General features: G+C 43.4%; 1 protein-coding gene across 1 annotated transcript in view; it reads left to right on the top strand.

The window, feature by feature from the left end:
- gpr179 (G protein-coupled receptor 179) overlaps positions 1 to 13,977 on the top strand; it is a 29,464-nt gene extending 15,487 nt beyond the window's left edge. The window contains exons 6-10 of the mRNA XM_034088961.2: positions 132 to 370; positions 5,708 to 5,846; positions 7,627 to 7,729; positions 8,197 to 8,346; positions 8,705 to 13,977. Coding sequence (XP_033944852.2) covers positions 132 to 370; positions 5,708 to 5,846; positions 7,627 to 7,729; positions 8,197 to 8,346; positions 8,705 to 12,418 — 4,345 coding nt within the window. The 3' untranslated portion in view covers positions 12,419 to 13,977. The remainder of the gene's footprint in view (positions 1 to 131; positions 371 to 5,707; positions 5,847 to 7,626; positions 7,730 to 8,196; positions 8,347 to 8,704) is intronic.
- Positions 13,978 to 13,999: the final 22 nt, after the last annotated feature.

Genomic DNA, 13,999 nt, shown 5'->3' with positions numbered 1-13,999 from the left:
TTACATTACTTGCACATTGGTCTTTCAAGATAATTTTGTTTCTTATTGCACTATTTTATTGTTTTATAAGATTTCCCTTGAGGCAGCTACACCTTTACTTGTATTAAACGTGTTTGACTTCTTCCCTACAGGGTGCTGAAGGTGTTCCTCTCTCGCACGGCGCAGAGGGTGCCCTACCTGTCCAGCCTGTACCTGCTGAGGATCCTGGGCGTGATGCTGCTGATGGTCAGCTGGTTCCTGTGTGCGTGGACGGTGGGCGTCCTGCAGAACCGAGACAGGAACATCCCCGTGTTCATCACGACCAACACGTCTGACGGGCAGGGCTTCAACCTGTGCTTCATGGACCGCTGGGACTACATGATGGCCGTGGGTGAGTGAACACGAGCCATCATTTATTTGGTTTTGTTTGTGTTGGGAAAATACTGAATGTCCTCTTCCAATATGAGAGCAACGTGATATCAAAGGTATCCCAACTGTAGCTGTGAACATGACAGCATGTATGATTACCTGGAAGAGCATCAGGACTGTTTGAGGCAGATGATAGCTATGTGATTAACATGATGATTCAGCCTCTCCAAGCAACTCTTCTCCACCATAAACCACCTCCTCAAACCCCAAAGTCCTCTACACTCCGACTCCAATGAGAAGCAGTGTGGCAACTTTGCCGCCTTCTTCACTAACAAAGTTGATACTATCCGCTCCCTCCTCTCTAGCCCCTCTGCACCTCCAGTTACAACTGCTGACCCACAGCCTGGGACAACCCAGCCTCTTCACGGACATCTCTCAGCGAGAGGTTGAGGGCATCGTTAGGAGGATGAAGCCCTCCACCTGTATCCTGGACCCCCTTCCGTCAGCTCTTGTAAAATCGTACATCTGTACCATGAGCCCCATGATCACTAAGATAGTAAACCTCTCACTCCAGGCTGGCCATGTCCCCTCTGCCCTAAAAACCGCTGTCATCAAACCTCATCTCAAAAAACCCACCCTTGACCCGGGAGTGCTAGCTAACTACAGACCCATTTCCAACCTTCCTTTTCTATCTAAAGTGCTGGAAAAACTAGTTTCTGCTCAGCTCCAGGACCACCTAAACTCCAACAACTTATTTGAGAAATTCCAGTCTGGTTTCCGCTCAGGCCACAGCACAGAAACTGCCCTGGTCAGGGTCACCAACGACCTGCTGATGACGGCTGATGCTGGCTCTCCCTCTCTCCTCATCCTCCTCGATCTCACTGCAGCTTTCGACACCGTCGATCACGGCATCCTCCTCCATCGTCTGCACTCCACCATCGGACTCTCTGACTCTCCCCTTGACTGGTTCAGATCATACCTCACCGGGAGAACAGAGTACGTCTCCTTGGGCGAGGCAGAGTCGGGTACCCACAACATCACCTGTGGTGTCCCTCAAGGATCAGTTCTCGGCCCCACCCTCTTCACACTCTACATGCTCCCCCTTGGCTCTATCATCAGCCGACATGGAGTATCATTCCATTGCTACGCTGATGACACCCAACTGTACCTCAGGATCAACCCCACCTCCTCTGCAGCCCTGCCTTCACCCACACTCACTGCCTGCCTGGAGGAGATACAGGCGTGGATGAAGCAAAACTTCCTGAAACTCAACAGGTCCAAGACCGAAGCCATTATAGTTGGCACCCCACACCAGGTTCGGTCATCCATCATCACCACCATCACCTTCTCCGGCCAGGACATTACCCTCTCCTCAGCAGTCACCAACCTGGGTGTTAAAATGGACGCCCATCTGACCTTTGAGGCCCACATTAAACAGCTGTGCAAGAACTCCTTTTATCACCTCAGGAACATCGCCAAACTCCGCCCCACACTCACTCTGTCAGATGCCGAAAAGCTGGTCCATGCCTTTGTCTCCTCCAGGCTGGACTACTGCAATGCACTCCTCATCGGGATCCCTAACAAAAGCATCCAGAAGCTCCAATACATCCAGAACAGCGCTGCTAGGATCCTGATGAGGGTGCGCAAATATGATCACATCACCCCCATCCTTAAAGCACTACACTGGCTACCCGTGGAACTGAGGATCGAATTCAAGGTCTCCGTCCTCACCCACCAGTGTGTCCATGGAACTGCCCCTCCCTACCTCAAGGAACTCCTCACGCCCCATACCTCCTTGCGGACCACCCGTTCCAGCAACTCCAATTTCCTCAATCCCCCCAGGACTAAGCTCCGTACTATGGGAGACCGGGCCTTCTGCTCGGCTGCTCCCAGCCTGTGGAATGCTCTCCCCGACCAAATGAGAGCACCACAGACCGTGGAGGCTTTTAAAAAAGGCCTCAAAACCCATCTCTTCAAAAGAGCCTTTGCCTAGACCTTTTTATCACCCTTTTATTTATTTTTATTGCTTTTTTATTAATTCTACCATGTTGTGTAATGTTTATTTATACTGTTCATGCTCACTACTTGTAGCACTTCGGGATTTGAATTCAAATATGAAGTGCTTTATAAATGGAACCCATTATTATTATTATTATTATAGACATATGACAAGCATGATAATTTCTGACGTGGAGCTAATCTGAAGTAAACATTGAATATTGCTTTCTATTCCTCCATCTTGTGACTGTGTAACTCCCTCTCTTGGATATCAGCATGTGAAGGACACTGCTCAGGAACTAGCTGATGCTCTGTATGTGTGATGAAAAGAGCAGTGATATTTTTCTAACAGTTTGAAAAGGGACCAAAGGGGTACATGTGTAAGTCATGTTGGAGGCCAGCTGTTAAACTGGCTATTTTTGAGCTGAAACCATCTGAATTTGTAATATTCCCTCATTGAACCATGAAACTACCCAAAACAAATATTTTTGAGGACAGTTTACAACTTTACTTATATCTTAAATGTTGCTATTTTGTGTTGTATGACTTATATCTTAGATTCTCATGTTTACTACGTGTTTGTATTTGATACATTTTGTAGTTGTGTTAGTAGAGGGACCCTAAAGACAAAGAACTTCATTTCCAACAACTTCTCTACTGTTCTAACTTTGCATATGACATATACGACTCATATGATCTGCCCACGCACATCAGACAAGCCTCCACACTGTCTGTTTTTAAATCGCTTCTGAAAACCCACCTCTTCTCCTCAACGTCTTGACATCTTGTAGATCAGTGGTTCTCAACTGGTCAGGCCTCGGGACCCAATAAATCGCGACCCGAAATGTTGAACCACTCAAATCTATTCAACAAAAAATCCTGCAGTAATATATACTCTTTGCAGCATACATTATTAATTAAAGTGAAGTACAGTGCATATATCCCTTAACAGAACAAAATGATGCTTTAAAAAAGGTTTAATGAGATGATGGAATCAAAGCTGAACTGTATAACATAAAAAGGCACACGTGCTGAAAACCCAACCCCAGAAGGGGGGTCGAGATTTTTTAAAATACTAACATATAAACTACGCATTCTGGTACACTCTGAGAAGAAAATAAATAAATCTATTACGACATATTAATAATATGTTATGCCATTGCTTGTTTTTCACTTTGTTCTGACAGCTTGCTGCTCCACACAGAGAGAAGAGCAAAGAGGAGATAGTCTGTGTGAAATAGTTTACATTGTGGGTAAGGGTAGATAGCCCCCATTGTTCTGTGACCTGTCAATCATCAAACCGGGGGTCATATTTTATTATGTGTTCATTTGTATCTGAAGTTGTACCCATGGATGTATAAAGAATAGGGCTGCAGTCGGATAGTTTAAAAATCAGCTCCTAAGTTCTAACCCTATCGTCTATTCCTTGACCTCTGAGTGAAACGTCACGGGGTTAAGGGATAGTGGATAGGAGAATTCAAAAGGACTTAGGAGAAGAGACTGCGGTACTTTAGAGAATCCGAATGCACTTTCACTATCCGACGTGTTTATGATGCGCCAGCGGACGTCATTGTGTGCGTCTGCTGCTGTGGGGAAACCATGGAAACCACAGTTTTCTATAGCGGACTACAACATGGATGTTTAATAAGAATGAGAGACTTCTGTAAACTCATCTAGAGACTCTGCACCGTGCTCTGATGCTGCTGCTTTACTTTATGAACGGGGACAACAGAGAAACATATTCTTCATGACCAAAGCTGGAATTGAAATAAAAAAGGAAAGTGAAACTTCTGCTCGTCCCCCTCTCCCTCCGGTCCACATTAATACCAATGATCCCAATACGTATGATTGTATGAACTAAAGATCTTAAAATCAATACAGATGTATTTATTATAAACGTTAGTCCTTAACATCTATCACTGTGTATATCACCATTCAAACATCTTTTAAAAGTTGAACAAACCCCACACAGCTCAGTAAAGACTGAAATGTTGACTTTATTTGATCATTTCAGTGAAAACTAACGTTCATATTTCTCTTTTTGATTATAATACTGATGAACGTTCAAAACAAAGCACTTTGGCAACTTACCACCTATGTTTTAAAATGCTTAATAAGCACCGTAACTTTCATGATATCATTTCTCGGTCATAATCGGTTGTTTCCGTGAACGGCCGACTGTTGAGTGACGGCAAATGCTGCGGCTGCAAGGCATTGTGGGGCAGCATTTTCGCTTCTCCTGTCGGTTAGGGAGGTCCAGTGGTTCCTAAGCTAAAGGAGGTTATAAAGGAAGTTTGAAACCTCCTTTCCTATCATTCTCATCATTCTAGAGCAGGGGTGTCAAACTCAAGGCCTGGGGGCCAAATCCGGCCCGCGACTTCATTTTATGTGGCCCGCAAGAGCTTGCAAAGAATATAATATGTTTACTATACGGTTACATGCCGTTTTACAGAACCACATTGCCAATAAACAATCTTTCCCACAATGCATCTCATTTTGTGACATGCACACTGAAGAGACTTGCAATTATTTGCCCTAGACTTCTGCTTTCAGACGTAGTTAATTATGAAGTTATTACCCTATCCGATAATAATCCAATGCAGAGGCAGTAATGTAATATAATACATTATTTTATATATTTATATCGTCTTAAAGTTACAACCGGCCCTTTGAGTGCAACCATAATGCTAATGTGGCCCGCGATGAAATTGAGTTTGACACCCCTGTTCTAGAGAATTCGAACGGCACTTATCATGGCTGCCACTGAGGGACTTCCGGGTCATTTCACTCCTTTAGGAAGGTTCCCAAGCTAAATGGACTATTCGACTTCAGCCTAGTTATACCGCAAAGTTATTCTCCGTAGGGACTTCCGGCTACAATCTTGATTCTGATTGGCCAGAAGACTCGAAAAAAACATCAGCAAAGATGTTTTATTGAGAAGATGATCACTACGTGACAGAAGTTTTCAAAACCGTTTATGGTCTCCGGTACTTCCAGTCCAACGCCGACTGCATGCACAGCGTTAGAAATCGGGCCTTCAAAATAAAAGTTTTTTTTCACTCACACATCTGCGACCCACTCGAAACGGGTCCGCGACCCACCAGTTGAGAACCACTGTTGTAGATTGTTGCTTTTAAATTGTCTATTGGTTTTTACTGGTACTTATTTTATGGTGTGTGCTTTTCATATGTTTTGTTTGTTTATTTGACTGTACGGCACTTAGGTCTGGAGGTTTCAAAGTGCTTTATAAATAAAGCTGTATTGTATTGTACTGTATATAAAGACTTGAAACGTATTGGACTGAAAACTAACTAAAAACGGCACTATTTAATAATCATGTCCTTACGTTGTCCTGCCTCAGCGGAGCTCCTGTTCCTGTGTTGGGGAAGTTCTCTGTGGACCGCCGTCAGACCGGTTCCCTCCGCTTTCCACGAGCCGCGCTACATGGGCATCGCCATCCACAACGAGCTGCTCCTCTCCTCCATCTTTCACCTGTTCAGGTAAACAGCGAGCACCTCTCTGCACTCCTGAAATGCAAGGATCCTAATGCCAATATGCCTGATATGCAGCTGCTCCTCACCAGAGAGGGCAAAAGATCACACATCCTTTACTCAAGTAGAAGTACAGATACTCGTGTTTAAAAATACTCTGGTAAAAGTAGGCTACAGTAGCCTACTGACTAAACTTCTTTACTCAAGTAAAAGTAAAGAGGCTTTGAAGTGTACTTCAGTAAAAAGTACCCATAACTAGCAGCTGCTTTAAAGAGTACCTGACCTCCCTTTATATTAATAGAACAATAATGTCATTGTTAACTAATGAATGTTTCCATGCCGACCAACGGCAACATGACAACGTTTCCATTGGTCCCTCTTCTTTAGAGAAGACCAGGAAGTGATGGATACACGGATCGTGTTCAAATCAATAGGCACGCAATGACTCTAAAGAATAATGACCACGCACCAAACACACATTCAGACTAAAGGAACCAGCTGTTTGGGAAATGAGAGAAGTAGAAAGTACAGGTATTTGTGTTCAACATGTGAGAAGTAGAAAGTACAGGTATTTGAGTTCAACATGTAAGAAGTAGAAAGTACAGGTATTTGGGTTCAACATGTAAGAAGTAGAAAGTACAGGTATTTGTGTTCAACATGTGAGAAGTAGAAAGTACAGGTATTTGAGTTCAACATGTAAGAAGTAGAAAGTACAGGTATTTGAGTTCAACATGTAAGAAGTAGAAAGTACAGGTATTTGGGTTCAACATGTAAGAAGTAGAAAGTACAGGTATTTGTGTTCAACATGTTAGAAGTAGAAAGTACAGGTATTTGTGTTCAACATGTTAAAAGTAGAAAGTACAGGTATTTGTGTTCAACATGTTAGAAGTAGAAAGTACAGGTATTTGAGTTCAACATGTGAGAAGTAGAAAGTACAGGTATTTGAGTTCAACATGTAAGAAGTAGAAAGTACAGGTATTTGAGTTCAACATGTAAGAAGTAGAAAGTACAGGTATTTGGGTTCAACATGTAAGAAGTAGAAAGTACAGGTATTTGGGTTCAACATGTAAGAAGTAGAAAGTACAGGTATTTGGGTTCAACATGTGAGAAGTAGAAAGTACAGGTATTTGGGTTCAACATGTAAGAAGTAGAAAGTACAGGTATTTGTGTTCAACATGTGAGAAGTAGAAAGTACAGGTATTTGGGTTCAACATGTAAGAAGTAGAAAGTACAGGTATTTGTGTTCAACATGAGAGAAGTAGAAAGTACAGGTATTTGAGTTCAACATGAGAGAAGTAGAAAGTACAGGTATTTGGGTTCAACATGTGAGAAGTAGAAAGTACAGGTATTTGGGTTCAACAAGTAAGAAGTAGAAAGTACAGGTATTTGAGTTCAACATGTAAGAAGTAGAAAGTACAGGTATTTGAGTTCAACATGTAAGAAGTAAAAGTAAAAAGTCATCAGAAAAATAAGTAGTGGAGTAAAGTAAAAATGTTGTAAGTAAATACTTATGTACAGTAACGAAGTATTTGTACTCCACTACTTCCCACCACTGACTCAAGAAGGACCTAAAAACCTTTCTTTAAAAAAAAGCCTTTGATTAAACTTTTTTTTTAAAAGTATATCATGCCCCTTGTAGCACTTTGGGATTACTTTTCGCAATGAAAGGTGCTTTAGAAATAACATTTATTATTATTATGATTATTATTATCAACACTCGCTGCATATTTGTGCAATTCACAGAGAAAACATCTAGCACTGATGTGACTGTGTTTTCTGTCTCCCTCAGGTTTACCTTTTCCTCTCTGCATCCTGATTGGATGTTGCTGCTCTCCTTCATGCATACCCATGTGACCATCACTGTGACACTTGCCCTGCTTTTCATTCCCAAGGTACGTCAAACAATTGTATATAGTCTAATATCAGACATTTGCAAAGTGGAAGAAACCTCAGGAATGTCCAACGTGCAAATCAGACCCATTTTTTTATAAAATCCTATATCCCACATTTGCCTCAAAAGGGATTCTCAATCTGTACGGCATACCTACAGATGCCCCTAGTCAATACTACCCCTGCTTCGGATAAGGAAAAGTGAATACATTTTAAAAGGGGTTGGAGGTGGCGGCAAAAATGGAAGAAACCATGGAAAGAAAAACTTGTACTCAGGTACTTTCCACCACTGCTGTTAATCCCGTTTGAATTGTATGCATTTAGAATATATTTGCAATACTTTATGAGAATCAATCCACTACTTGTAGAGAAATGTCACTGGTACTTAAGTGTATTTGAATGTGCACACAACAATGTTTTTCATATGTGAAATGTTTACGTGCGAGTTGTATGTCTGTGTGCGTTGCAGTTTCTCTATGTGTCTAAGCCGGCGAGAGAGGAGATTGCAGCGGAGGTTTATGAAGATGAAGTCGACCTGCGGCGCTCCGGCTCGTACCTCAACAGCAGCTTTCGCTCTGCTTGGAGTGAACACAGTGGAGTGGACCCGGATGACTTCAGGGTAAACGCTTTTCTCCCCTCAGAACGATGTTATCACTCTGCATATGGACATAATCTCCAAAATGGGGAAGAAATTCAAAAGGTCACGTTTAAATAAGGAATAAATATCCCTTAATTTCAGTTAGGACCACATATAGACCCACTTAAACATATTTTAAATGTATTATAACTCAAATCATCAATGCAATAAGCAGCGGAATGAACACATGTAGTATGACCTTTCTCCACCCTTTATCCTTATCCTAAACCGTGTTGTTCTTACATGAAAACGTGTTTGGTACCTCTCCTCTGACTTGTTACTCTCCTCAACCATTTCCTCAATCCCTTCATCATTTCCCTCCCTTCTTCGTATGCACCAGGATGAACTGAAGAAGTTATATGCCCAGTTAGAAGTCCACAAGACCAAGAGGATGACGGCAAAAAACCCTCATCTGTCAAAGAAGCCAAGTTCTCGATACGCAATAGGAAGATCTATCATTAAACGCATCGCTGAGATCCCAGAAAGCATGAGCCGACGGTGCAGCCGTGACGACAGAGAGGGCTCCCTCCTAAGTAAAAGTGTGCATCAGTCCGAGTCCTCCAAAAGAGCTCCAGATTCGGTCACTATCAGCCTCAAAAGTTCAATGAAGTACCCATCACCGTACCCATCACCGTACCCATCACCGTACCCATCACCATCACCAGCAATGCACAAGTCCCAGAGCGATCATCACTATGTCAGGGAAAGAGGCCCTTCCTTGTGTGACTCCATGTTAATAGCCAACGCTTTGAAAAGGACTTCCCGTCAATCAGAGACAGATTCCTTGGATATTCCACTAGAGCTCTGCAAGTCAGCCAGTGCCCAAAATCTGTCGATTGATATCAATCTCTTGCATCCTGATCACACCAGGCTTCAGAAATCCTGGAGTCTAACTTCCGCTTCTAGGAGTTTAATGGAGAACATCCCCAAAGTGACCAGAGCCAGCACAGTGCTGACACGGTCGGGACAGAGCCTTTCCATCAGTGAACAGACCAGAAGCGCCCTCCAGTCGGAGTCTTTTGACAAGTCTGATGTATGTCCTTGGGAAGAGGAGCAAGAACAGTCAGGGGACAAGAACCAGAAACATGTGACCTACGCAACCTCAATGGAGAGCGAAGACAATGGGGCAACATCTCCAAAAGGGCTCGTCTGTCCCTGGGAGAATTTACCACCTGTAGAGAAGAAGCCTTCAGAAGATAGCGAAACATTGGAAACGGACTACCCAAAACTGCAGGCGTCTGTTTCTGCAAGTGCACCTTGCACTCCGAGACCAACATTCACAAAAGATCAACGCATCTTCTCCTTCCGGTCCGCCGCCTCTACGTGGCTCTCCGTGAAAACAGCAATGGTAACCCTTGAGGCAGCAAGCAAGTCCAGCGTGGATGGAAAACCAAATAAGGAGGACTCTGTTTCACTAAAAAGCCATGAAAGTGTTTCTAGTAGACGACCAAGCATGGAAAAGAGGTCACTGCTGAAAAGTATGACAACAGTCAACAAGCCATGCCTCGTCAAGCAGAACGCCATCAGACGTTGCTCTGGGGATTCTCTGGGAAGAAGGCTCTCAACTGGAAAATGTGCCGTCTACCCTTGGGATACTGATGAAACGCAAAAGGATGGGAATCATGAAAGTGTGATTCTATCAAGGCACAACAGCAGACGTAGTACCAGTTCTTGGGAGACTGCCAGTAGCTGTAGAACTCCTTCAACCCACAGAAGGGGTAGTAATCGAATTACACCAGTACACAATACTTCCTTTGTAAATGTGTGTCCGTGGGAGGGAGCTGGTACTTCCCAAGGAGAGGAGGGTCCAAAGAGGCAGCAGACTATTCAAGTAGATCTATGTCCATGGGAATCTCAAGAGGAAGACTATGTGAGAGAACAAGGAAGTGGCAAAAGTGAGACCTGTCCTTGGGAGACGCAGGATATCCCAGTTATTAGTTATACTAACACGTCCAGAGATTTACAAACGCAACAGTCTTTGAAGCCTGCAGCAGATGTGTGTCCCTGGGAAACTGCAGAAAGCCCTCAACCTTCAATAGGGCAAGAAGGTGAATATGTTAATGTTTGCCCTTGGGATGTTAAGGACAAGGCCGAAGTTGAATACGAGAATCTAAATCGCTTGGGGACCAGAGGATCGCTGTCTGTGCCGCTTACACATGACGTTTTTAAACCGGCCGTCCATCCCAGTGCATCAACAAAAGGTTACGAAGGGCAACAACTCGCACAATCAGAAGCCGTGCATGTGGGTGAACAAGTCACCAAGGCAGCAGAAAGTTGTCCGTGGGATTTCCCTGATCCCCCTGAAAACCTTGGAGACCTCTGTCCATGGGAAGAGGGTAACACTGATCCAACCAATACGAGCTCATCTACCATCAAGGTAGATATGTGTCCGTGGGAAACAGGAAATCAAGAAGGCGCACAACAAAGAGTCTCACCTTCAATGGCTGCTTCCCTGCCGAGTGAGGAGAAAGATGCTACAAAAGTAAATATATGTCCTTGGGAAACTGACCGCCCACAAACAACTGAAGCTACCAAGATTGTGTCCCATGGACTGGAAAGGTCTTCAGATGTTTTTCCATGGGATACAAAGGCAGTCAAAACTCAAGAATCAAAAGCCTCAGAGGAACCAAATACCAGGGGAAACGTTTGTCCGTGGGACACAGAAGCCCTAGAGGTTCTCAAAAAGCAAGATACCGTGCCAGCGAATGTTTGTCCGTGGGACACAGAAGAGCCAAAGGTTCTACAGAAGCAAGATACAGTTAAGGTAGATGTTTGTCCGTGGGATACAGGAGAGCCAAAGGTACTCAAAAAGGAAGATACCGTACAGAAAGATGTTTGTCCGTGGGATACAGGAGAGCCAAAGGTTCTACAGAAGGAAGATACCGTACAGAAAGATGTTTGTCCGTGGGATACAGGAGAGCCAAAGGTTCTACAGAAGGAAGATACCGTACAGAAAGATGTTTGTCCGTGGGATACAGGAGAGCCAAAGGTTCTACAGAAGCAAGATGGCGTACAGAAAGATGTTTGTCCGTGGGATACAGGAGAGCCAAAGGTACTACAGAAGCAAGATGGCGTACAGAAAGATGTTTGTCCGTGGGATACAGGAGAGCCAAAGGTACTACAGAAGGAAGATACCGTACAGAAAGATGTTTGTCCGTGGGATACAGGAGAGCCAAAGGTTCTACAGAAGGAAGATACCGTACAGAAAGATGTTTGTCCGTGGGATACAGGAGAGCCAAAGGTTCTACAGAAGCAAGATGGCGTACAGAAAGATGTTTGTCCGTGGGATACAGGAGAGCCAAAGGTACTACAGAAGCAAGATGGCGTACAGAAAGATGTTTGTCCGTGGGATACAGGAGAGCCAAAGGTTCTACAGAAGGAAGATACCGTACAGAAAGATGTTTGTCCGTGGGATACAGGAGAGCCAAAGGTTCTACAGAAGGAAGATACCGTACAGAAAGATGTTTGTCCGTGGGATACAGGAGAGCCAAAGGTTCTACAGAAGCAAGATAGCGTACAGAAAGATGTTTGTCCGTGGGATACAGGAGAGCCAAAGGTACTCAAAAAGGAAGATAGCGGACAGAAAGATGTTTGTCCGTGGGATACAGGAGAGCCAAAGGTACTCAAAAAGGAAGATAGCGTGAAGAAAGATGTTTGTCCGTGGGATACTGAGGAACCAGAAGTTGTCCAAAAGGAAGGCAGCACTGCAGGAGACGTTTGTCCCTTGGAATCTAAGGATACAGAACTCTCCTCCGAAAACCAAGTTGGTATTCTCAAAAGTGACCAAGATGAAGTCACCGAGAGCCAGAGAGAGCTCAGGGTAGAAGAGAACCCACCAGATGTCAGCGGTGAGCAGGTGGACGGGCCAGAAGAGAGCCTGGGCCGGCGAGACGCTTTGTGTTCCTGGCAGATGGAAAGGAGTCGATCTGGTTCTTTCACAGACAATACCGACACAGACGTCTTTACGTGGGAGCCTGAAAACATCCCTGAGGAAGATGAAGACGACGATGCAGAATTCGCTGCTGAGGCTCTCGTGTTCCCGTCTGACCTGTGAGATCGTGGATCCTCGACGACTTTTTCAGGTACCACGAGGGGAACTTTGTTTTTGAGAACCACAGGGAGGTCAGCTGACGATCAGCTGCCCTGCAGACGGCAGAGCTGAAATCCCTCTCTGTTGGATAAGTACTCAGGCTTAGCAACGACAGAATTTAGGGCTGCGTTATTACAGGTCAGAAACCCATTTGGGTCATGCCGCTTTCTGCCTAACAAGCCTTCATAAGCTGGAGACAATTAGTTGTGCAATAGACTGACAATACTTCTTTTTGTGCTGAAGTACACATCGCATAATGTCCCTCTTTAAACCAGCAATGAACTATGGACTGCCACTGGTCGATCGAAGGGCATCGAGACATTAAGATCGAGTCCCTTTTGTTCCTGCTTCCCCACTTTCAATTTAACTTGAAAGTTTGTTTAGTTCAAAACCTGAACTAAACACGACTCTAGTGCTGGCATTAAAAAATACAGCGCGAGACGAATGAATCTATTGACATTACGGTCTAATTGTGTTCTTTTGTGGAAATTATATTTTCAAAATAGACGTGTAAACGGTACATTACATGTCCATGAAGTATTGAACATTTCTGAAAACTATGCATACTTGTTTGCTTAAGTGACCGTTTAAGGACTAATCGCCAATATTTAATGTTCCTCCCTCACTTTTGATTAAGTCAAAAGAATAGGATATAAAGACTTAAATAGACAAAGCCAACAACATTCATAAAATCACCATAAACTCAAGATATGCTAACACTGCCTAATTGTTTTGTACTGCGAGAACATGACATTAAATTAACAGTGTGATTAAAAACATCGGTACACTTGTGTTGCAGGCAAACCGACCCGTTTCCAATCTATAAATCAAAGTGTGAATAATGTCAGTTTTAGAGGTTAATCCTCGGTTTCAAGGAGACACATGACTTCCCCTGTTAGCTGAGTAATGGCTAGGTAAGGGTTTGGTCAACAACAGAAGGTCTTCTATGCAGATAATGATATTGGTCAATATATTATATACATTATTACATGTTTGCCACCACTGCAATATTCATTAATATTTTTGTATATGAAATAAAGGTATGTTTGACTCCCTTCGTATGCAGATAGCTACACTTCGGGATAAGCCATGGCCATACATTTTAATGTCTGTTGTATTTTTTTAGGAAGCATTCGATCATGAGGCAAGTGCAACTTTGAAATAGCTGTATTGTGTTTGAAGAGGTTTCATAGTAAATAAATCTAACAATGTGTACAGGTTTCTGTGTAGGTGTAACAAGTCAAATGTCTTTTCCATCACATCTGTTCTAGTGTCACGCAGACGCAATGATTTTTTACACTCAGCGATCTCATTATTTACGCATCCCCGCCAATCTCATGTCAGTAGCGACCTAGTTTTGTGAGAACTGTTGTAGGTTTGTGCTTTTAGATGTAAGTTGTTGTAACTTTTTTAAAGAAGTGTATTGTTGTAACACATTCCTTGATTTGCATAAGAGGTCCACTTTGTTTTCACTTTTGTATGCAACATCTTCTGTGAAAGATTATTCTGATAAAGACCGTTCAGATCTACTGGTGAAGACACGCA

This window comes from Pseudochaenichthys georgianus, chromosome 1, assembly GCF_902827115.2.
Source record: "Pseudochaenichthys georgianus chromosome 1, fPseGeo1.2, whole genome shotgun sequence".
Taxonomy (NCBI): Eukaryota; Metazoa; Chordata; class Actinopteri; order Perciformes; family Channichthyidae; genus Pseudochaenichthys; species Pseudochaenichthys georgianus.
This window is presented reverse-complemented; position numbering and strand designations above follow the sequence as displayed.